Raw genomic sequence first — 24,607 nt, 5'->3', positions numbered from 1 at the left:
CTAGGCCTACACAAGATTTTGTTTTAATATTATGCATTCCGTCTCAGACATTTGGCTTAGTGGTCACTTCCACCTGAGAGAGCCCCTCCTTGGTTTTGTATTGAACAGGAAGTTCTTGCCCCTATTTTGCCATTGCAAAGCCTATCAAACTAATCGGAGAAGATAAGTTACACCCCGTTATCTCGCATTTGCACTCGGTATGGACAAAAGTGTCCAGAGTGTTTAATTCGGACATTTATTTAAATGCTGCCTCGAGCATATAGCTGAACCTAAAATTATGTATTAATAAGTCCCCTTTCTGCTGGTCAGAGTGGATTATGAGGGAGGTTAATACACTCGGTGACCTATATGAGAGTGGAGTGTTGAGATCCTTTGAAAATTTGGTTCAACATTTTGGGATTCCCAGATCTCAGTTCTTTAGGCAATTACTGCTGTGCCACCTGCTCTGTGCTATTTTTGGGAGTAGCATACACCCCCCTAAAGTGGCAGATACTCTGGGAGTGGTGATTACTGCTTTTAGAAAAGGTCATGAGGCATCAGTGTATTACTCCCTGCTAATTCAGAGTCTGGGGATGGAGCTTTAACTTCTCTCAAGAAATTATGGGAGAAAGATTTAAATTCATTATTGGAGGAGGGAGTGTTGGCTAGGATTCTAAAAACGTCAAGACTGCATCTAGAGATACAAGGGTGCACCTTACGCAATTCAAGGTTTTACATTGATTCTATTGGAACCCCTCTAGATTGTATAGGCTTGGTCTTAAAGACACACCCACCTGCTGGCGATGCAAATCAGAAGATGGAGACACAACCCATGTTTTTTGGTGGTGTGTTAAGATCCAAGAATTTTGGTTGAAGGTTCAGAGTTTTATGTGACGTATTGGGCACTCAAATTTCATTTTGCCCCAGACTCTGTATTTTTGGCGATGGAGCGGTCATCAATATAGGGGATAAACACATAAAAAATTGGGTCCTAACCAGTGTTATGATTGGCAGACAGATTGTTCTAAGGGGATGGAAGTCGGCTGGAGCGCCCTCATGTCAAGAGTGGTGCACAGAGATGGGGAGGGTGGCGGCATTCGAGGAAATGTCATGCAGAAGGCTGGGGAACTTAGATTTATTTGATAGGAAATGGGGCAGCTAATTGGCATTCTTGGAGGGCTCTCAGGGAGGGGCAGTGGAGAGAAAAGTATAGTTTTAAATGTGTGTGATTATTATATATATATACATTTTTAATTTTTTTTTTGTGTGTGTGTGTGTGACCACAGGGATGTTTGTTTAGGGTCAGGGTGGGGTTGGGGATGTGGGGGAAATAGTGGGGGATATATGTTTTGCTTTCTTTGTTAATTGTATGAATCGATAAAAACTGTTAATCAGACAGTTTGAATAAAAAGTCTGTGCAAAGCCTGATGATTATGTTATCCAGCATGATTTGTGAATGTTCCACAAAACATCTTGTGTGCATAAATGGAAGCAAACCTGACCTTTTAAATTAACAGTTAATGTCACAAACTTTCTTATTTGATTAGTGACCTATAAATTGTGAGTAATCTAAAATATTTCTTCTTTATTTAAAATTTGTATTTTAATATTTCTTATTAATTTAAACATTTTCAAAATCCTGAAACAAATTTTCAAGATTTAGGGGTATTTAGATTTTGAAACAGAATCGATTTTGGATCCCCACTAGGGATGGTATCAAATTGCAATATTCAAGTAATATTTTAACTTGTCGATTATTTAAAGCTGAACGAGTAATCCATTACTTGTGCAATTACCCCATGAAGTGTTTATGTTGGTTCTTTTCCCTTATTAATATAGTTTTGAGAATCACCGTCATTGAGGTTTAAAAATAGAACTCCTTTTTCACTGCACATCTAGACAGCAGTCTCCTTGGTGATCACAATTTCAAGCTCGATTACACTTCCTATAGCACCATTAGGCACTCTGCGCATGCGTGAAGTGCTAGTAAGTTTAATCGAGCTTGAAATCATGATCGTGCCTACAGACTGCTGTCAAGATGTACGGTGAAAGTTACATTTTGGTCTCTTCTCACCCAAAACCAACTGAACTGCTTCAGAAGACATTGATTAAACCACTGGAGTCTTATGGATTACATTTATGCTGACTTTTTCTCCTTTTTGGAGCTTCAAAGGCCTGATCACCATTCACTTGCATTTTATGGACCTACAGAACTGAGATAAACATCTTTGTTTGTGTTCAGCAGAAGAAAAAAGCCATACACATCTGGGATGGCATGAGGGTGAGTAAATGATGAGAGAATTTTACATTTTGGATGAACTATCCGTTTGAGGAGGGTGTATGTGTGACCGAAGGAAAGTGGACACGTATACTCGCACGATCCATCAAAAGTGAAGCACTGCCTGATTTGATCTTTGGCATCAGTTCGTGATGCGCAAATGGTTTGCTTGCGCTGTGCTCGTCTGTTGACTACAACAGTATCGCCACACTTTAATAGTGTTTAGCTTCCTATTATTACTACATAAAACTGACTGTGTGATTATGAGGAAAGGATTACATCAAGACGTAGACTGGCATGCAGGTGTGAGGGACTTCATAAACTGTAAAAAAATACATACTCCTCTCTTTCGCTGTTGCTCACATACCAGTAAAAACTCCTCTGCGTGCCAAAGGTCGCTGACCCCTGACATTGACAATGAAGGATACATCTATTCTTTTCAAAAACCGACCACAGGAAGGCATCTTAGTAGCAAAATGTTAAACACACATTGAATTCGGATGTGCCTTGTCACCTTCCTACCTTCGTATACTACTTGCAAAGGAAGAATTTCTCAGATTTTGGACACAACCACGGCTTGAGAGAGAGAAAACGCACTATTACTGTCCATTAGGTCATGTTCCCTCATGTAAATGACACCGGAGGTGTTTTTATAAATCATGAATAAAATATCATGCCATCTGAGCATGCATTGCTAGATTTGAAGTAATGGCATTCAGTGGGAAGTCCACCCCATGCAGAGCTCCTCCGCTGATGCCTGCAGCTGTCTGTCATGACCCAGAATCGGCGATGGGACCGCTGCATTGCCAGCAAACAGTCTGCTTATGGCAGGCAACAACAGACAGCTTCAGCCACAGTCATCTGGTGTCCGGAAGAATCCCAAGGGCTTCATCTTCACGCTGTACTGGGCTGACAGGACAGCTGTGCGTAAGCAAGTCTCTCAAGTAAAAAAAAAAAAAAAAAAAAGAGAGGATGACATTCCTCTTTAAAGCAACGCTTTCAAAGCTGCAAGGAGTGAACAGAGGCTCACCCCAGATCAAGGCAGGATGTACTCACGCACAAACAAACCCACAACAGCATGGACCAGGGATGTTGTAAACACACTAATAAACTGCAACGAGTGCAGTAGGATGAAATATGGGCTGTGAGATATGAAAGAGTGTCAGTTATACTGCAGCAGATACAGCAGTACATCATCCGTCAAGTGATATGACAAATGGGCGCTCTCGCCATTTAACTGAGCAGCTTTTGAGAGAGCAGAGAGATGTTTATTTTAAAGATATCCACAAATAAGATACTTACAGCAGCTTGCTGTCTCTTCAGCTTATCTCTGTACTCCTCCAGTTCTTGAAGGTTCAGATCCGAGGGGAGTTTCTGTTGGGTGCACACAGACACGAAGGGTGAATTTGAGAACTGAAAAACTTATGAAATTTCTGTCAGGGCAATGTATTTACATTTCTGTTTAGGAGCCCAGTCATATAAGTTTTTTTAAAAGGCTGTAATGTTAATGTGTCATAATACAATATAAATGCAAAAACAGACAGAAAACTAAAACACTGAAAAAATAAGAATTACTATAGAATTCAGAAACATAAGATGTAGGCTAATTTATATGTCCAGGTAAAACACAGACTTTCAGAATAGGTTTGCGGAAAGTTACTGTTACGAACTGCAACCGATCGCAGTGTGAAACATAATTGGTAACACTTTACAATAAGGTTCTATTTGTTAAAGGATAGTTCACCCAAAAATGAAAATTCTCTCATCATTTGCTCACCCTCGTGTCATCCCAGATGTGTATGACTTTCTTTCTTCTGCAGAAAACAAATTACAATTTTTAGAAGAATATTTCTGCTCTGTAGGTCAATACAATGCAAGTAGATGGTGACCAGAATTTTGATGCTACAAAAATCACATAAAAGGCAGCCTAAAATTAATCCATAAAAGTCCAGTGGTTAAATCCATATTTTCAGAAGTGATTTGATAGGGGTGGGTGAGAAACAGATCAATATTTAAGTCGATTTTTACTAGAAATTCTTCTCCCTGCCCAGTATGGGGTGGTATGCATGAAGAATGTGAATCACCAAAAACACAAGAAGAAGAATGTGAAAGTTAAAATGGAGCCTGACTGGGCAGGGAGGAGAATTTATAGTTCAAATTGACTAAAATATTGATCTGTTTCTCACCCACACCTATCAAATTGCTTCTGAAGACAATGATTTAACCACTGGAGTCATAAGGATTACTTTTATGCTGACCTATATGAATTTTGGAGCTTAAAAATTTTGGCACCCATTCACTTGCATTGTATGGACCAAAAGAGCTCAGAAATTTTCATTTGTTTTCTGCTAAAGAAAGAAAGTCATACACAACCAGGATGGCATAAGGGTGAGTAAATGATGAGAGAATTTTCATTTTTGGGTGAACTATACCTTTAACATAAGTAAATATATTAGGCACCATGAACTAACAATAAACAAAAAAAAATTAACAGCATTTATTAATCATAGTTAATGTGGCATGGGGGGGGGGGGGGCGTGGTCATGTGTTGGTCTGCGGGAGAGGGAGAGCGGTAGGGCTCGTCACCTGGGTTGTGAGTACTCTAACACCTGTCTCTAATTATAGTGATGGCAGAGGGAGACCTGAAAAGGCACACCAGAGCATCAGTGTGGGGGAGAGAGTGGCCGAAGGAAGTGATGTGTGTGTGTCTGGCAGTGCCATATTAAGAGACTACATTCCTATTTGAGTTGGCAACTGAGAGCCTATTTTTGTTTATGTGTGTGTGTTCAATAAAGACGCACCTCAACTGTTCGCTGTATCCTGAAACTGTCTTATCATAGTTAATTTACAAAAATGTTGTTCGTTCATGTTCGAATTCACATTAACCAAGATTAATAAGTGTGGTAAAATTATTGTTCATTGTTAGTTCATGTTTACTAATGTAGATTACTAATGTTAACAAAAAAAACTTATTGTAAAGTATTAGGCTACCACATAATTTTCAAATAAGGTTAGATGCATTAGGGAATTTGTACTCTAATGGTACTATTTGTAAGTTCATACATTTTATCGGGTGTCAAAAGTCACTGTGCCAAAATATTTTTTTAAATATTTGCTTAATTTTTAAATCGCAAATACTGGTAAAATAATCTGTCCACCTTTAAAAAGCTCCCTAAATAATAGAAGCAGAAATGCTCAAACGAACTTTTTCCTCGATTAAAATGCAGAATGATACATCTGTAGACATTTGCTGATTTTAATTATAAAGAAATAAACAAACAACACCTAATGCCATATACCCAAACAAAGAAACAATAAAAACTGAAAAGCTTGCATAACAGTAATTACTTTCCTCTTTGCTGAAATTATCATTTCGTGCAGATTTTGCAATGCACCACCAAATCTAATGAGATTTCACATCCACAGTATGCCGTTAATCCATCAATCTGGGGTCGGCTGCAAGTTGTGCAAACAGTAAAGGCCCCTGGCTGTCCAAACCCTGTGCCCTGATGCTCACAGGGGCGTGATGCACAAGCGCTTGGTCAAAGGAGAATTGCTCCAAGTATGAGCTTATCATGCTTTGTAAAGGTGAAGCGAAATTGGACGCATGTTACTACTAAAGTGTCAACAGTCATATGTTGGATGTTAATGTAAGGCGTGATCAAGGCCATATACATACCTGCAGCTCGTATTGCACCATATCAAAGGAGTCACTGGAGAAGTACACTTCCTCTATGCTTTCAATGATTTCCTGTTCTGCCTGTGGATCGGTGGGCTGCTCTCTCAGCTCCCTCAGTTCCTCCTGTGGAAAGAAAAAAAGAGAAATGAGAATGAGTATCAGCAGTGAAATCTCTTGACATCTAAAGTACCGTTGTGGAGAAGAACAGCCGATGTCCTAAAAACAGTGTCTGAACATTCATTCTTTCTTGCGTTTGGCTTACAGCACAGATAAGTCCAAAGATTAAGTGGTCTAAGCTTCCATCCCTGAGGAATAACCTTCATGAACCTTAATGAGGATCAGCATAGAACATCAATTTCACTAAAATCAGCTTGGAGAAACAAAGCTTTCCTTCTCCTTTGAAGAGAGTTGCTGAGAGCCTCATCACACATGATTCACATGACATGATGAAATGTGGTTAAAAAAGCTCAGCGACCAAGACGGAGATAAACTTATTGAGCCATACTGAATTACAATAGCAGATGTTGAGGCGTTGAGCATTTTAAAACTCTTTCATTACAGCCATCAGCGACATTCACACAAAGTGGTTCACATCAATAAACTGGTTATTCATTTTTGAACCTTGTTTTTTAAAGGGATAGTTTAACCAGAAATTAAAACTCTGTCATTATTTACTCACCCTAGATCGTTCCAAACCCATATGCTTTTATTACATCGAACACAAATGGACACAATTCTGAATAATTGATAAGCAGCTCCTGACATATAACAACACTTCCAAACTCCAAAAAGAAAATAATCATAAAAGTAATCAATATGACTCATGCGCTATATTTCAAGTCTTCTGAAGCCATATGTTTTATGTCTAAGGAACAGACCGAAAATTGGGGGTGGGTAAAAATATAGATTTTCCGATGCATTGTGATCTAATAGATAGTCAGTTGTAAAACAAAAATAAAAAAAAATAAACACTGAATTCTAATTACGCATAGCAGGGATGAGATAAAGCCATTAGAGTCTCTTTCAATAACATGCGCTTGTTTACAGGCACTCTTTACAGAAAAGCTTTTTTTTTTTTTTTAAAGAGACAGTACCGGTTTTTAGCATGTGTTCTTCAAATCAATGTAAATACATATGAATAACAAATTATGCAATTAAACATAAACATGTAACAAAATATAATATATGCAACATAAAATCATACTTAATTAGTTGAATACATTGATTTGTTCATTTTTAAAAAGCTATGTAATGTACCTAGTTAGAAGATTCCCTGAGAGAATTTCTTTCATATGTAAACAAAAGGAACATTAGAACTGAAATCTATATGAATGATATTGAATCAAACCAAAATCCGAATCGAAAGCTTGTGAATCAGAATCGAATCGAGAAATCTGTATCAATGCCTAGCCCTAATGAAAATCAAGTCGTTATTCTCCCTATCAGCAATCTGCCCAAAAGCTTACAGTATGTCTATCCCACATTTGTGTCCAGAATAAAAAATAAAAAATAAAAAAAAAAGGCGGTTCATTACAAATCCTGTTTTCGCATCAATGACATTAGTATGCAATTTTTGAATCCGGACACAGTCTAGATGCGAGCTTCTGTGGAGGTGAAGATTATCGGTGAATAACATCTTACATTTTGGATTGTTCCTCAAACAAAGCTTACTTGTAAGGTGCTTTTATTTTATTTTTTGTACATTTGTAGAGTCTTAAAACCCCTTGTAACTTTTTCTTCAAAAAAATACTTTAGTGTTCTACTAAAAAATAACAGCATATGCGTTTGGAACAAGTAAATAATGACAGAATTTTGATTTTTGTGTGAACTATCCCTTGAAAATTGACATGCTATACTGAAGGAGCCCAGAGTTGGACACTTTTCCCCATAAAGACCTAAATTTGATGTCATTCAGAGCTGAGAAATGATTTGGCCTGAAAGCCTTTAATCTCAAAGACTCTCTGTGCGGTGTGTATGCAGTTTGAGCTGATGCAGGCAGTGTTGTGAGCGTGGGTGAACTCGCTGAGATCACCCACGCTCAGCAGGGGGTGTGGTTCTATGAGTCATACTCCACTGCTACATGCACAGGAAGAACAAAAGACAATCTAAGGGCTCAGTGATTACCATTAGGACTTAAAGAGCCTATAAAAACTGGACTTTTGTCGCTTTTAGTCCATCAATATGCTAGCGTACTCATAAAAGTTGACAACTTTAAGCCGATATGCTTTTAAAATGTACTGCGCTTCTCTTCTGGCAAAACAGACCAAAAATATGTATTACTTTCTTACATTAAACATTTTTGCAAAATGAAATGCTCTATAGAATAAGAATGTCCCTTACCCTAATACCATTTATTTTGGGGTAATCTTGTACACATAAACATTTGGTTTATATGATCAAATGAACAAATCTAAATTACTGTCCTGACAGGGCCAGCAGAAAAATCTGTATTGTTGAGTCCTGTAGTCTATTGTCTTTATAAACTGTTACAAACAAATTATAGTAACAAATTAGGTGTGAAGTCTATAATCAAATTCTATTCAAACGGTCACTTGGAAACTAAAACTCTATCATGCTAATTAAAATGGTTGCCAAGCCTTTGTTTAATTATCTTTCCATCCTATCTCGACTGAATATGCTTTTCTAAATTAACACCTCTCATCCATTTATTCCCTGTATGCAGAAACGGAGACGAACGTGAGTCTATTTGCACATAAAACTGTGTGACTCAACGTGCTGTATATCAATCCAAGCATAAGATGAGTGAACTGAAGGGTTATTGAATGATGCTGATCAAAAGCAGAACAGAACGTTATTTAGAGGTGTATTAAATATAACAATAAGCATTTGTGCACGTGGACTGAGATGCGATGTAAGAGATGGACAGCTGTTGTCATGTTGATGTCACGTCCATTCCGAGATTAGTCACAGCACTTCGTCTGCACACTCATCATTTGCAAGACTCTGTACTTGCTAAAACTTCATCCATGAGATCACTTATCAAAGCCCAATGTCAATAATTATCAATTATTTAAGATTGCAATACGTCATGTGTGATCAGAAGAAAAGTTGCTTGTGTTGAAATAACACATGACTGTAACTCTCCACTGAAGCCGTGACATCTATGTAAGAGCAAGCCCATTCTTGCAAATGAATCATGCAAATATAATATTGATGATGATGACACTAGTCTAACGACATAAAGAACTGCATCAAGATTCTCAAATTTGCACAGCCATTCTTCATGAGATGTTCTCAAAACAGCCTGAGAACCTCTCAATTATGTGATTATTGTGCCATCTAGAGGACATCAGAGACTGAGCCAGAGAAATGGACCAGTTCAGTGATTCTGAGCACTCGAAATATCCCAAAAGCATAATTAAAGATATTTAGGCTAAAGTTCACCTTTTTTCACACAGTTTCTGTTACCAAGTTCAAATGACTAAAGTTCTGTATGAACCACAATGACGTACAAGGGAAGTGACTTAGCATTTGTCCTGTTAGTACTAGGCAGGAAATAGACACCTGCCAAAGCTACTTTTTACTCGCATTTGGCACTTGGCGAGAGTTAATTTTTGACTCTGTGTAGAATAAATAAAATGGGATTACACAAACACACAAAAAAAGTGTTTTACTTTTGCTGCTTGTTTATTTTACTTAATTAAAAGCAACACAATTCTAGAACATTTTGTCACAATTTGATTTCACTGCATTCTATCCATTTTAATTTGTAAAATGGAAGTTTACTTAATCAGTTTGATTTGGGACTACATGAATACTTTCGGTGGTGTTACTGTAGCATAGTTTGAAACTGGGCAAAGGATTTCCATTTCCCAGCATGTTTAGCACAGGACTCCATAGTCACAGCAAATGTTCAAATTAAGTGTTACTTTGTGTTTTTGTGCAAGATGAGTATAACAGGGGATACTTGTTAGTGTTTAAAAGTTTTGTTAAGTTTCTGTTATGTTGCAGTTTTGGGGGTTACCATTTTGGTGAAGAGTGGAGTTTGAGCTAACGATGAGGACAGGTAGATGTCACACATGTACTTAGCATGCTAGCATTTACTTTCACTAGTAAGTACATAAAGAAATAAAAGAGATTTATTTGTGTTACATTGACACGTCTAATTTTGTTGGGTTTACCTAATTCAACTAGGTTCTTTCTACACAAAGTGTTTGTGTTGAGTTTACATTATGATTTTAAGTTAAGAAAACTCATTTGAAACACGTGGAACCACTGTCCATGATTGAATCAATTCAGCCAATGAGCTATATGAGTGACACCGGCCAACCGACTGGTAACAGTTTTAGAATGGACCCTTTTCACAGACTTAAGCCGCATTTCCGCCTTAATTTAGTACAAATCTAAATTTATATATATATATATATATATATATATATATATATATATATATATATATATATATATATATATATATATTATTTTATTTATAACATTACTTATAAATGCATAACATTGTACTTTGTGTCATATTACCCTGCCAAAAACATCAACACTGCAGCTATGGAGTTTCAAATACAGCTGCTGAGGGATTGACAGCAAATCAGTCATCTTTATTTCTTTCTCTGTCATAATCAATCTCTCTGTTTTTTTCCTCTTTTGGAAAGAAAGTCATGGAAACATACAGTGGATTTTTCCTTTGCTGTTAAAGCAAATGGGAATGCAAAAATTATATTTGCTATGGTATCCCATGTACCGTATTAGGAGCTTACCAAGCTACAGTTTACTTCCACTTTCCAAACCTGGAAATAGAAAAGGGTTCATTGCAAAACAATGTAGGGAGCTTACTTCACAACTTTAAAATGATTTGACCGTTTTTAAGTTTAATTTGGCATAACATGAACAAATCAAATCAAGTAGATACAGATTATCTTAAAAAAAAAAAAAAAAAAAAAAAGCTGGTCTGACAACTTCCATCAGGAGTTAAGGTTTTTATGGTCATAATTCCAGTTGTGCCTTTAGGATATTTTAGGTGCTCAGAATGCCAGATTGGACCAATTTCTCTCACAGTCTTTAATATTCAAACAAAACACTGCAAAAAATCCCACTGCCACATAAGCAAAAATATTTTTAAAGAAATAATGCTAAACAGTTTTATAGATGGACATTTTCTCAATTCAACCTCCATTGGCAGATGTGGCATAAACCTAATTTTGGATCCTGCTTGTACAACTTATAAAGAAAGACAAGTGAATTCCAGCCCACCCCAGTGACAAAGCCTTAAAAATGACAGCTGATACTTGAGGACTTAAGTCACATTGATAGGCTGCAGTTACAACACTAACAATGAATGATGCAGATATCAGGCTCATTAATCAACAACACTTTCTCATGGCTAACAACAATTGTATATGCTACTACCACCCTAAACGTGGCAAAACTGGCAATGTTCTAGCCAGAACGAATAACTAGGGATGCACGATATATCGGTGGCCGATATATTATAGGCCGATAACTGGGAAAATCTCAATGTTATTATCGCGCTGATAATGGAATTACTGCCGGCATTTTTACAGATAATTTGTTACAGTTTATTTGATTGCGGCTGAGAATCTCTGACTGCCTGCAGAGTCTTTCCTTCAGGCAGAGACTCGGACAGCCTCAAGCGACAGTGTGCGTGCACACACAGCGTGTCTGTGTGAGTGAGAGTAGGTGAGAGCCAAGCTCATGTCACTCTGTGTGGATTATTTAAACATCTCTGCACCTGTATGTTGTTTTGGGTCTGGTTTTAATTTGGGATCATCTGCTGTGAGTAACGACATGCCATTTCCCATATTCTGTTTATGTTTAATGAGGCAATAAACAAAAACGTGACAAAAACATGTACGTATGTTAATTGGGGCGATCATTTTCGCTTATTACTTCATGAAACCCCAAAACAACCTAACACGGTTCATAGACCTTGAAAAAAGTGTCACAGAGATGGCTAAAAACATTAGTTTGTGAGTGAAACTAATGTGCTTGATGTATTTTACAAGTTTAGACATTTAGAGCGTTCTGACTCATGGCTATTCGATCTCTATAATGTTATCTATTCCCATTAGGATTGTTGTGTTGACTGTTAAGGATGAGCGCTGTAGTAAGAGTCTGTGAAACACACAAATCACCGCTGCACACACAGTCTGGCTGCGAACATAAATAGTACACCATGTATACAGAGTTTAGGGTTTGTATTGTGTGATTTGTTGTATTAATGTTCGTTACATGCTGTTTATCACCACATGCTATTTATCACCTCATTTTGGTTTAATGCATTATCACAGCTCTTTGAAGTTCAATATTCTCTCTGTTAGAATCATCAGGATTACCGTAAACACTCATATAAATGGGCACCATACAATTTATGAAAGTGTATTTTCATTTATTTCTCATTCAAATCAGCATACATTTGTTTTATAGGCACATTTCTGGTTCATGTTACATCAGCCAAACCTTAAATAGCAGCAAGTCCCAGGCCTGGGTAGCTCAGTGGTAAAAGACACTGGCTACCACCCCTGGAGTTCACTAGTTCGAATCCCAGGGTGTGCTGAGTAACTCCAGCCAGGTCTCCTAAGCAACCAAATTGGCCCGGTTGCTAGGGTGGGTAGAGTCACATGGGGTAACCTCCTCGTGGTCACTATAATGTGGTTAGTTCTTGGTGGGGCACGTGGTGAGTTGAGAGCGGATGCCGCGGTGGGTGGCGTGAAGCCTCCACACGCGCTATGTCTCCGTGGCAATGTGCTCAACAAGCCACGTGATAAGATGCGCGGGTTGATGGTCTCAGACGCGGAGGCAACTGGGATTCATCCTCCGCCACCCGGATTGAGGCGAATCACTACGCCACCACGAGGACTTAAAAGCGCACTGGGAATTGGGCATTCCAAATTGGATGAAAAAGGGGAAAAAATACACATATTTTTCAAATGAGAAGCTTTTAATGAATTAGCTAGCAGTTCCAGGTTAAAGAATTAAAAATTTTAACTTTTTTAAAACATTGGTATCGGCCACAATGAGCTGTGAATTATCAGTTATCGGTTTGTTTGTTTGTTTGTTTGTTTCTTTCATTTTTTACACCATGCCAGCTTCTATGGCTATACTCAAGGTGGGAACCAGGTTTAGTTATTTAAAATAGTTAAATAAGTTAAATGAGGTGTTTAAGATTAATTTTTCCTAAAAACCTTAAAACTAAATTTGGATTCACTTGATTAAAAACCTTTTCAAAAGAATCAACTGAATAATACAGGTTCCTCAGATGTGTAGAGGCCAGTAAAATATGTTTAATGGATAGTGGGTTCTGACAAGATGAGCACTTTGGTGAATTTTCTCCTGAATGTAAAAATTGGTGTGTGAGTCTTGTATGTCCTATCCGGCATCGTGTATAAATGACTTGATCCCAGCGATTATTAAAAGGGAACACATATCTTGTTCCAACAACAAGATTTATTTCTCGTAATTTGTTGTTTAAACATTGATCCCACTCCGACTGCCATTTGTTTTTGATATATACATTCAGAGTTGGTTTCAGATCTGTGGAAGGTATAGGGCATTTTACTGGTTCAGTAGATAGTGCTTCTCTTGCAGCTCTGTCTGCTTGTTCATTACTGGAGATTCCTGAGTGTCCAGGTACTCAGCAGAAAATAATATTAAAACTCTTTGCTTCTAGAGATGACAGTTTGATTAAAATATTCACGATTGTTGGGTGATCAGTTTTAGCAGCTTCCAATGCTTCAAGACATGATTTTGAGTCAGTTATTATTAAAAAAAGAAAAATTGTGGAGCAGTCTCATTAAACTTCAGTGCCAGTAGTAGAGCGTTTGCCTCTGCAGTGAAAACTGAACTTTGGTCAGGGACGCAGATACCCTGACACAGCTGGTTTGTTGCAAAAGCTGCTGCCACTTTATTTCCAGATTTAGATCTATCAGTGTATATTGGGATATGTTGTGGGTATACTGCTCTTATGTCCAGAAATTGTTGATGGAAATCATTCGGATGCCTTTTGGATTTTTGGTTCCTTGTTAAATCCAGATGGATTTTAGGCTTTTTGAGATCCCATGGAGGAATTTTGCAGAAATGTGTCTGTTCCACACTGTTTAGATCCACTTTCAGATTCTCCAGATGGGTTTTTATACGTAGGCCAAATGGACGAATTAAACATGTTTTTTTTTTTTTATATATTGTTGAATGCTGAAGTGGGAAAACTGCTGAATAGGCTGGGTTTTCTTTATTTGTTTTAAGTTTGGTTGCATATTGTAAGGCCAACTTTAGGCATCGGTTATCGGTATCGGCCCAGAAATTCCTTATCGGTGCATCCTTAAGAGTAACCAATCAAAAACATTGTCATGTTTTAAAATGTTCTTGCTTTCCAAAGGCACACAGGAGAAGGAAATAAGACGACTGTCAGGTGAATAGTGGAATACGAAGGTGCATTGTTGGGTCTTCCTGTTTCCTCAACACAGAGATTAATATCCTGGAAAACCACAACAGGAGAACCAACAGATAACAAATGTCCAGAAGCAAAGATTTGAATGCAGGGCTATAAGGAAGGCTGCGTTCATATACATGTGTTTTTATGCCTTGCAAAATTTAAACAATTGGATTTCTGTGATTATACTGATCATTGTTGTTGTGAACTGTGTTGATTTAATGTCACTAAGGTAAAATCATCTACCTCATTAATACAGATGTGGATTTGTTGACACTGCAAGAATGATTTCGCAGATAGCACACGTACGTCTCCGAGATGTCCATTTTAGATCTTTTCATCTGGAAAGCATCACAATCTAATTAACATCTGCTAAACATCTTAAAAACATCAGATTTACAAACATTCTAAGTCATAAACATCTCAAAGACATCTACTGAATGTCTTATTGACATACGTCTTACAGACGTATTGCAGATAAGCAATTGAAAAAATATGTCTTCCAGATGTAAACACACACATCAAATAGACGTCTGGGAGATGTACGTTTGCTATCAAGGATGTGATAATCTTGAGAGCATAATTTACACTGAAAAAAAATGCTTTGAATTTACACGATTTAATAATGTACATGGGTTCCACATGAATCAATTAAGTTGTGTCAACATATTTTTCCTCTTGGTTTAGATCATTAATTATTTGTCAGAAAACGTCATTTGTTCATGTTATTTTAACAATGTTATAAAGTTATTTTTAAATGACCCAAGCCTCAAATAATCTTTTATGTGCCCCTAACATGATTCATTTCAAGTTAAAAAAAAAAAAAAAAAAAAACTCACATAACTGATTTATGTCATTAGGTTATGCTCATTATCTAACTTTTAGCTAGCAACAGCATACATTAATGTGCTAAGTGTCAAGTAGTATGGCTCCTTGAGTAAAGCATACATGTTTTATGTGTACCCATCCTCAACCGATTCGAAACAAAAGCTCTATTCTTCACTATAATGGTAATCCAGCATATCCGTATCGGTTCTAAATCCCAAAATAACATTAAACAATATTAAGTCACCCCGTTTTCTCAGCTTGCTCAAAACTTCATCAAATAACACTTAAATTCAAAATTTTTACTCTCACATGAAGTCCCATGCAAAGCATCCTGGGAACTAGAAATCCCCTGCTCAAATCCCCTTGCCCATGTTGTTAAACATACTTGATTGGTTCACATTCACCTTACATAATGTAAACTAATAGAGTGCAGTTTTTATATATATATATATATATATATATATATATATATTAATCGAAAGCAAAGAAAACAAGTTTAGAAGAGAAACACAATTGTATGCGTCTAGTGCAGCAATGCAGTAATTAGAGGGAAGCTGCATGCATGCTTTCCTCCTGCTTGCTAACCTCTGCCGCTTACAGCCTGCTGCCGCTGGCTAGCCCTTGTGGTGAACAGGGAAGCAGCCTTGTGCGTACGTCTCCCCTGCCAGTACACAGCCTCTCCTTTACCAAGACTCCTGCCAGGCCTCCCAGTGGCCACACACGGTAACTGGGTGCTTTGCAGCCCCAGGCTAACTTTGGTGAGGGATCTCGGAGCTGCAGCGGTCCCCAGAGGTTCTTCATGGCCAGCCACTGCCTTGCTTCCTTGTGAGTAAGTCTACTGAGACAAAGGCTAGGGGAGCACACCCTGAGAGAAAAACAATGTGTTGGCAGCACGTTATGCAGTCCTTCGACAGACTGGAGCTCCGGCAGCCTCCTGCAGCCATGTTGGAGGACTGGTCATCCTGGGTTTCCCACTTGCCACCGGGATTTACCTCATCATGGCGAAGATAGTGCTACTGGGGACTGCGCACCCTCTGTGGCAATCTAAAAAACCTCTTTGCATAGGTTTCCACCTCTGACCACGGTGTACAATTTCTGACCTTACATCCGGTTGAAGTCTGGTGGCGATGGGGTGCCTGGTGACGGGAGCAGGGAAGAATGGCCTGGGAGCTCCTAGTTAGAACCCTGCATGTCAGCTGCATGGGGTGTATGGTTGTTAGCAGCTGGGGTTGAGTGGCAGCTTTCGGCAGACCCCAGTGTGACTGAGCAACCCTATTTAGGGACCACACTGCTCACCCCCAACAGGGGAAGGGCCTGAAAAAATTGCCCACTCTACCATGATCTAGGTAGGTTACTGCGCCTACCAGCAATTCCACACTGCGGTCAAAATAAGAAAAGTATCCCCTTCAAATTGGCCACATGGAATGTCAGGACTCTCCTGGATAGCGACGGAAATAGACCTCACCGAAGGACCATGCTGATTGCTGAGGAACTGAGATGTTACAACCTGGACATCACTGCTCTTAGCAAGACAAGGCTCATTAGTGAAGGTTCTTTGAAAGATTAGGGAGGAGGGTACACCTTCTTCTGGAGAGGCAACCCCCCTGGTGGCCAACATCAGCATGGTGTGGGACTGGCAATCAAGAACAGCCTTCTAACCAACCTCACTGAAACACCCACTCAAATAAGTGAGAGGCTGTTGACCCTCCATATCACCCTAGCAAAGGCACGTTATGCTACTCTGCTAAGAGCATATGCACCAACACTGCCAACAGACAACAGTGTGAAGGACAGCTTCTACCAGAAACTAGATGACGGTCTTCACTGTATCTCCAGGAACGACAAGATTTTTCTTCTGGGTGACTTCAATGCTAGGGTGGGAAGAAACAGCGATATATGGAGTAATGGGTAGGCACGGTGTTGGGCAGGTCAACGCAAATGGCCTGAGGCTGCTAACACTCTGTACAGAGCATGACCTCAGCATTACGAACACACTGTTTCAGCAGATGACCAAATAAAAAACATCTTGGATGCACCCACAATCCAAACACTGGCACCTGATCGATTACATTATAAAAAGACATGTTGACACAAGCGACGTCTTGTTGACCCAGGCCATGAGAGGTGCACAATGCTGGACGGATCACCGCCTGATCATGACTAAGCTCCACATCAAAGTACGCCCCCCACAGCATCTCAGGAAATCTACTAAAAAGCAGCTGAACTGTGCTAAGTTAATGTCAGCCCCAGCAAGGAACATGTACTGTTGTTCTGTAGGTCTGAGGGCACCAGATGTTGAGGCCATTCTGTGCTCTGATAACACCATGGATCAGAAATTGGCCTCCATAACCACAGTGCTACATAAAGCTGCAGTCGACTTTATAGGCTATAAAGCCAGAAAACTTCAAGACTGGTTCGACGAGAACTCAGAGACCATCATATCCCTGCTGAAAACCATGCGCAGAGCACACAGGGCTACTCTCAATTGACCTGCATCCACCATCCTCCGGCAGCTGTGGCAAACAGCACGAAAGGAGGTACAAACAACATTACACACTCTACAAAACACACGGTGCATGAACAAAGCTCAAGAAATTCAATCATATGCTGAAAAAAAAAAAACATTTCTACAACTCCATAAAAACCATATAGGAACTGATCCATCACAGCCCTAAAAGCAGCAGATGGTCTGTCAATCCTGAAAGACCAAAAACAGATCTTGGCAAGGTGGGCTGAACATTCTGAAGCCCTTCTCAACCAACACTCACTGACTGATCTCTCCATCCTGGAAGAGCTGCCTAATCGGCTACCCATTCAAGTCACTGACCACCTACCAACCTTTTAAGAAGTGCTAGCAGCCATCAACTCAGAAACAAGTCCCCTGGCAGTGACGGTATCCCAGCAGAGCTCATCAAACAAGGTGACTACTTGTGTACCAGAATGATCCACCAATACTCCCTGCAGGTCTGGGACTTGGAGAGTGTCCCTCAACAATGAAGCAATGCCAACACTGTCACTCTCTACAAAAGGGTGACAAATCCATCTGCGGCAACAGTCGTGGCATATCGCTGCTAGCTGTTGCAGGCAAGGTCCTTGCAAAAGTCATACTATGCAGGCTGGTGGAAAACCTAACAGAACATCTTCTGCCAGAGTCGCAGTGCGGCATCAGGATGAACCAGAGTACTGTGGACATGATTTTCACAGTAAGACAGCTTCAAGAAAAGTGCCGTGAACAGCATCAGGACCTTTTCATGGCATTTGTTGATCTCTCCAAAGCCTTTGACACTTACAAGGACATTTTTTTAGGTTACAAACTGGTAATTAGGGTATTATGCTATAAATGTGGTTTATGAGGACATTTCTAGTCCCCATAATTTAAATCGCTTAAAAAAAAAACATACTAAATGATTTTTTTTTATTATTTTTTTTTTATGTAAAAATGCAGAACGTTTTTTGTGAGAGTTAGGTTTAGGGGTAGGGTTAGGGGTCAGAACCTATAGTTCATCCAGTATAAAAATCATTGTCTATGGAGAGTCCTCATAAGGATAGCGCACCAACGTGTGTGTAAAAAAAAACATAATGTTTAATAAGAAATATATATATATATATATATATATATATATATATATATATATATATATATATATATGTGTGTGTGTGTGTGTGTGTGTGTGTGTGTATTTCTAAAATGTAAAGCATGCTGCTGAAAATAGCCATTTGTCATATTTGTAGCAAGACCAGTAAAAATCTGAACTACTGCCAGCAGCAAATAGCTTTATGGTAGAACCTGTATTGTGTAATAAAAAGATAGAAATATGTCCTGTCTTTTCATTAAAACAAATGGTTAAATAGTAGTGTGTGTCTTTTTAGAACTTACACTTTCAGAAAAAAAACTTTGAAACAGAGTCTAATGTTCATGCACACAACCCTCATTAATGGCACAAAAGCACTAAGTGACTATTCGAGGGAGCTAATCCATCATTTTCCTGTACCCGCTATGAACAGACTGTTCGTTTCAATGATCAAACACTTTCTCCTTGCCTTGGTTGTTTCAGAAAAGTTTAAAAAGTGTTGGAACAAATCCCATGAGGGGATTCAGGCCGGATGGTGGTGAAAATCATTTACTAAAGCATGTCTAACATTCAAAATACTATTCATACAGAATATAAAACAAGCTCTCTCTCCTGGCAACAATGAATGTGTTTGATTTTTGCTATTAAAGGGACAGTTCACCCAAACCCATATGACTTTCTTTCTTCTGTGCAACACAAAAGGAGATGTCAGTCAGAATGTTAAGAGACTGAAAGCCTCAATCACCATTCACGTTCATTGTACTGAAAAAAGATGCCATGAAATTGAATGTTGACGGAGACTAAAATCATGCCTAACATCTTATTTTGTGTTCCACGGGGGGGGGGGGGGTTCATTTTATGTAAACTGTTCCTATTATGTTGTCTGAAGCAAGGGATCTTAATACAAGTAAAATTTTTAGCGCTGTAGCTACAAAGCTACATAGGACTAAAATCACCTAAGAAACCTTTTTGTAAGGGGAATAATAACAGATCAGTTCCTGCTGATTTAATGGACCTGTGAAGTAGTGTTAGAACTAATGTATTGGGCTAAGGCCAAGCTACATTTATCAAACTCAATGAAGGTCACAACTCAGTGGAACAGTGAAGGTTCAGCCAAAGTCTGATTACCCTTTAAGGCAATTTCTTTCTATATTACCCTTTTGTTAGAAATATGGATTAGTCTGTGTGAATAAAACAACAAGTCTGATGGCAGACAGTGAATGCAGAGAGCTTTTATTGCTTTAAGTCCATATCTATTAGCTTTACGGTAATCTACATATGCTAGTGTACGTCTAAACGTTACCAAACCATGCTGAAGGGTCGTTCTATGCTCGTTCATCTGCACTGACTTGCACAATGGCTCCAGGCTCATCGTAGGCAAGGACTGTTGTGTTTGTGGACTAGTTATGTAGTATAGATATCGTTTGGTTTTTAAGTGTGAAAAAAGCAGTCGAACTCTGCATTGAGATCGCTTCTCGGTTTCCCTGGCTGAACACCAGCTCTGGCATGAGAAGCAGCAGGTGTGTGTGTGTGTGTGTGTGTGTGTGTGTGTGTGTGTGTGTGTCTTTGCCGGGCTGCAATTTAAACTGAAGTCTATTGGCTATTTTCGAAAAAGGTACGAGCCGTAACATCATGTTTCAGCAGGAAATGCGTCAACAGGCCAAAGAAAACTGGACTCGTCAAGGCACTTTAAATGTCTTGAAAGATGTGTGTCTCTTTTACCCTGCCTAAAAAGATAAATGAATTATAGCCTCAATTGTGGACATATTGCAGGCTCTCCAATGACAGAAAAAAAACTACAATAAAAAAAAAAATATATAATAAAATATTATGAATCTGCATTAGTCACCTTGCTGGGGGTCCTGAAGTTCTCCACAGGGCTCATGTCAGCCATACTCTCCTGAGGACTTTTCAGACCCTTGTAGAGAAATTAAACCGTACTATTAATAAGTATTCTATATTGAATGAAAGGACAAAGCAAAAATGAGCAATAAACAGCCTATCTAGTGACAGTTCTGCACAACGACCATGTATTAACAACAACAAATCTATTAACGAGTCAGTCTGACTGTCTATTTATTTATAGCCATTTTAAATGGGAATGTCGCTATTGATTTGAGTCTGATCTGTGAATTGATTGACTAGAAAAATATGTTTTGTTTTGAACTCAATTCAAAGCACAGCCATCAAGTATGAGCAAAATGAACACCGCAGATCTTTGTTATTCCAAGATGCCCAAGAGCTCATCATCTCTGAACGTTTTTATTTACCATTCACTGATTTTCGCAAATGATTCCACATGCACTGTTTCAAACCATTCTGACAGTATCAATAAATATGAATATCTCCAGTTAATATATGCTGTTAATATATTATATTTATTTATATTTTAGCTAACAGGCTAGCTTATTAAAATGCTTCCGGGCTCATCAATGAGATCAAAAAGTTGGTTAGTATAAAATAAGAAATAACTCACCTGACGGGCCATCAAAGACTTGATTTTCTGCATCGTATAGGTTAAAACGCTAAGCAGTAAAAGCGCGACCTATCCTATGATCTTCTATTATTTCTGTCAAACAGCGATTTAGTTCCTGCAGTATTAGACAGCTGCCATGTTTTACTATTGTGCTCACGTGACAGGTCACTGTGAGAAGTGCAGCATGGGATATGTTGTTCTTCTGTACCGTTGCCTGCACAATGACAAGTATCATTTTTGAGGGACCTAGGCTTTCACGTTCTGCCCTTTTATCTTATGTTCAACAAATAATAATAATAATTATTATTATTATTATTATTATTTATTATTAATTATTTTAATTATGCCTACGGAATGCGGTAACACGATGTTGTAACACCTTCAGTGTAACCAATTATCTACAAGGCTAAAAAAAATAACTTGATGCATAATTTAAAGGAATAGTTCACCCAAAAATGCAAATTCTCTCATCATTTACTCACCCTCAGGCTATCCCAGATGCATAGCCGTGGGAAGTACGGGTGCTGAGGGTGCTGCAGCACCCCCGTCGGCGTTCCAGCCCACCCTGTGGAGTGCTGTCAAAACAAAGTATGCATGAAAAAAATGCTGCAATTCATTCATGTTATTTGAAAACCACCGTATTCTGTGTTAATCTTGTTAGCGAAAGTAATGAAAATATATAGGAGTATTTTTATTTCATAAACAATAACAAAGATGACAAGAAAAAGATTATGACAACAATTTAATGATTTTACTCTTTACGAAAATATGAGGAGAAAAAAATTATATAATCAAGAATAATCAAGAAAGAATATAAATAATCCAGACTTATGTGCCCTTCAAGTGGACTTGGAAAAATTACGAATTCCGAGAACATGAATGAACCAGCGAAGTCGGAAGTTCAAGTGGGAAACTCGGAATTCTAGATGACACCTGAGTTGCCGAGATGGGAGGATTCCTAAACTTCCAACATGGCGGAGGAGAGTACAGTTTCTGTAATGAATGACAGGTTTTGTTCATTTTTCTAAATACAGCTAATTGTTAGCGCTTGCCGTTTTGGTCATATTCATATTCATGAGAAACAGATAAAAATTTCCTTTTTTACTTTACATTTTCCTTGCCCAGTAGGCAGCGATATGCACAAACAATTAGAATAAAAAAAAAAAAAAAAAGAAGAAGATTGTGAACATGAAAGTGGAGATTGTAATTTTTGTAAAATTTGTCATTGTAAAAAAGGACTTGAATATTGCCCTGTTTCTCACCCACACTTATCATATAGCTTCTGAAGACATCGATTTAGCAACTGGAGTCTTATGGATTACTTTTATGCTGCCTTTATGTACGTTTTGGAGCTTTAAAGGTTTGGTACCCATTCACTTGCATTGAAAGGACCTGCAGAGCTGATATATTCTTCTAAAAAACTTTTGTGTTCAGCAGAAGAAAGAAAGTGATACACATCTTGGATGGCATGAGGGTGAGTAAATGATGAGAGAATTACATTTTTTGGGTGAACTATTCCTTAAAAATCATCCACACAAACCTTTCACCTACATGTAAAAAAAAAAAAAAAAGGCAATATCATGGCTGGCGAGATGGGAAGGGTTGTACTATTACTTTCCAAAGTACTAACTTAGCCCACAAAGATTGTACAAAATAAGACTATGTCAGTTTTTTCAATTATTGTGAGAATGACACACACACAAACTGTCTGCTATGTTTTATGCATTTGTTCTGAATTTTTTTCACATTTTGCTGGTTTGAATTAACATTTGTCCTACCATTTTGAACAAGCAAATCTTATTACCACAATACATTAATGTAAAACAGTTAAACTGATGTTACAACCCACCTGGTAGGAGTATGTTGTAACAACATCACTCTTTGTACATCACATTAATGTACAGTTAATAAATAAGTAGTACATTTATAAACTACATTCTAGACACAGCTGTTTATCACTGGAACAACTAGACAACTAGTTTTAGATTGAGTAGGCATGAGAAAGCCCCTGGGACAGCAACTACACTCATTTAATGGAGCGTAGCAAACATTATTAGAAATTTCTACTTTTATCTCCCCACTTTTAACAAGATAACTTTTGAAATATGAAAGCCTTAATGGAACCCATTTTTCAAATAATTACTGCACACCTTTTTGTTCTACAACAGTTATTCCAGTTCTTTGTTTTAGTTTTTTTGTTGTTGTTGATGTTGTTGTTGTCCCCTTTTTCTTCCCAGTTTGGAATGCCTATTTCCCAATGCGCTCTAAGTCCTCGTGGTGGTGTAGTGACTCGCCTCAATCTGGGTGGTGGAGGACGAATCTCAGTTGCCTCCACGTCTGAGACCGTCAATCCGCGCGTCTTATCATGTGGCTTGTTGAGCGCGTTACCGTGGAGACATAGTGCGTGTGGAGGCTTCATGCTGTTCTCCGCGGCATCCATGCACAACTCACCACGCACCCCACAGAGAGCGAACCACATTATAGCGACCACAAGGAGATTACCCCATGTGACTCTACCCACCCTAGCAACCAGGCCAATTTGGTTGCTGAGGAGACCTGGCTGGAGTCACTCAGCATGCCCTGGATTCAAACTTAAACATTGCTCTAGATTGTTTTGTGCTGTGTTGTGCTTGAGTTTCTTTAAACAGTTTAGTAGATGACAGACACAGTCATGGACACGTAAGACGAATCCAGGATTCTTGGAACAAGAAAACTGCCTCAGTACCTCATTTGTTTTGGGTGTTTATGTCTCACAGCTCATAGAAAAGATTACAGCAAATATCTGAAACCATGCAGAGGCAAAAACATTCTGGGTGCGTGTTTGTGTGCATGCTGTTCTGAGCACGCACAATTGAGTTAGTGTTTGTCATCAGTATTGGCTCCAGTGATATCACTGATAATTCAAGATCAGTCTGGATGATTTCCCTGTCAAATGAGGGAGTGGCATCTCTCCCGGGCAGCAGAGCTGTTGATATAATACCTCTACTCTTCCTGTGAAACCTAGAAAATGAACAGATGGACATTTTATAAAGCTTTCTTTAATGAAATACGTTTAGTTTGTTTAGGAAATGCATCTGATACTTATCGAACCAGCTTACTAAGCTGTAAAAACCAGTCAATGCTTAGTAAAAAAAAAAATGCATTTATCAGGTTAAAGAGAATTTGGTAGAGTATTACAAATCATAAATCATAGTTACACAAATTGTCCACTAGTCAGTGACCACTAGCTTACTGAAAATCATCTCTTTTAGAAATCGATAATGAATTTCGCATTTTTAGACTATTTTCACTGCATGCACGAATAAACAAAAACAGAAACACTAGATGACAGTTTTGTTGACACAAAATAGTTGAAATCAGACAAAGCCCTCAA

At 38.5% G+C, this 24,607-nt stretch overlaps 1 protein-coding gene across 4 annotated transcripts in view; it reads right to left on the bottom strand.

The window, feature by feature from the left end:
* Positions 1–21,380, bottom strand: part of LOC127425293 (syndetin) — a 217,980-nt gene extending 196,600 nt beyond the window's left edge. For 3 of the 4 annotated variants that reach the window (XM_051671084.1, XM_051671085.1, XM_051671088.1), the window contains exons 1-4: positions 21,235–21,380; positions 20,608–20,676; positions 5,937–6,059; positions 3,560–3,631 (exon numbers count right to left, since the gene is read on the bottom strand). In XM_051671084.1, the coding sequence (XP_051527044.1) occupies positions 3,560–3,631; positions 5,937–6,059; positions 20,608–20,676; positions 21,235–21,267 (297 nt within the window). In that variant the 5' untranslated portion in view covers positions 21,268–21,380. Of the gene's footprint in view, positions 1–3,559; positions 3,632–5,936; positions 6,060–14,604; positions 14,700–20,607; positions 20,677–21,234 lie in introns of all 4 variants that reach the window. The other variant, XM_051671087.1, reaches the window with a different exon arrangement.
* Positions 21,381–24,607: the final 3,227 nt, after the last annotated feature.

The sequence above is a fragment of the Myxocyprinus asiaticus genome, chromosome 34, assembly GCF_019703515.2.
Source record: "Myxocyprinus asiaticus isolate MX2 ecotype Aquarium Trade chromosome 34, UBuf_Myxa_2, whole genome shotgun sequence".
Lineage (NCBI taxonomy): Eukaryota > Metazoa > Chordata > Actinopteri > Cypriniformes > Catostomidae > Myxocyprinus > Myxocyprinus asiaticus.
Note: the sequence above shows the minus strand (reverse complement) of the source record. Positions and strands in the feature narration are given on the sequence as shown.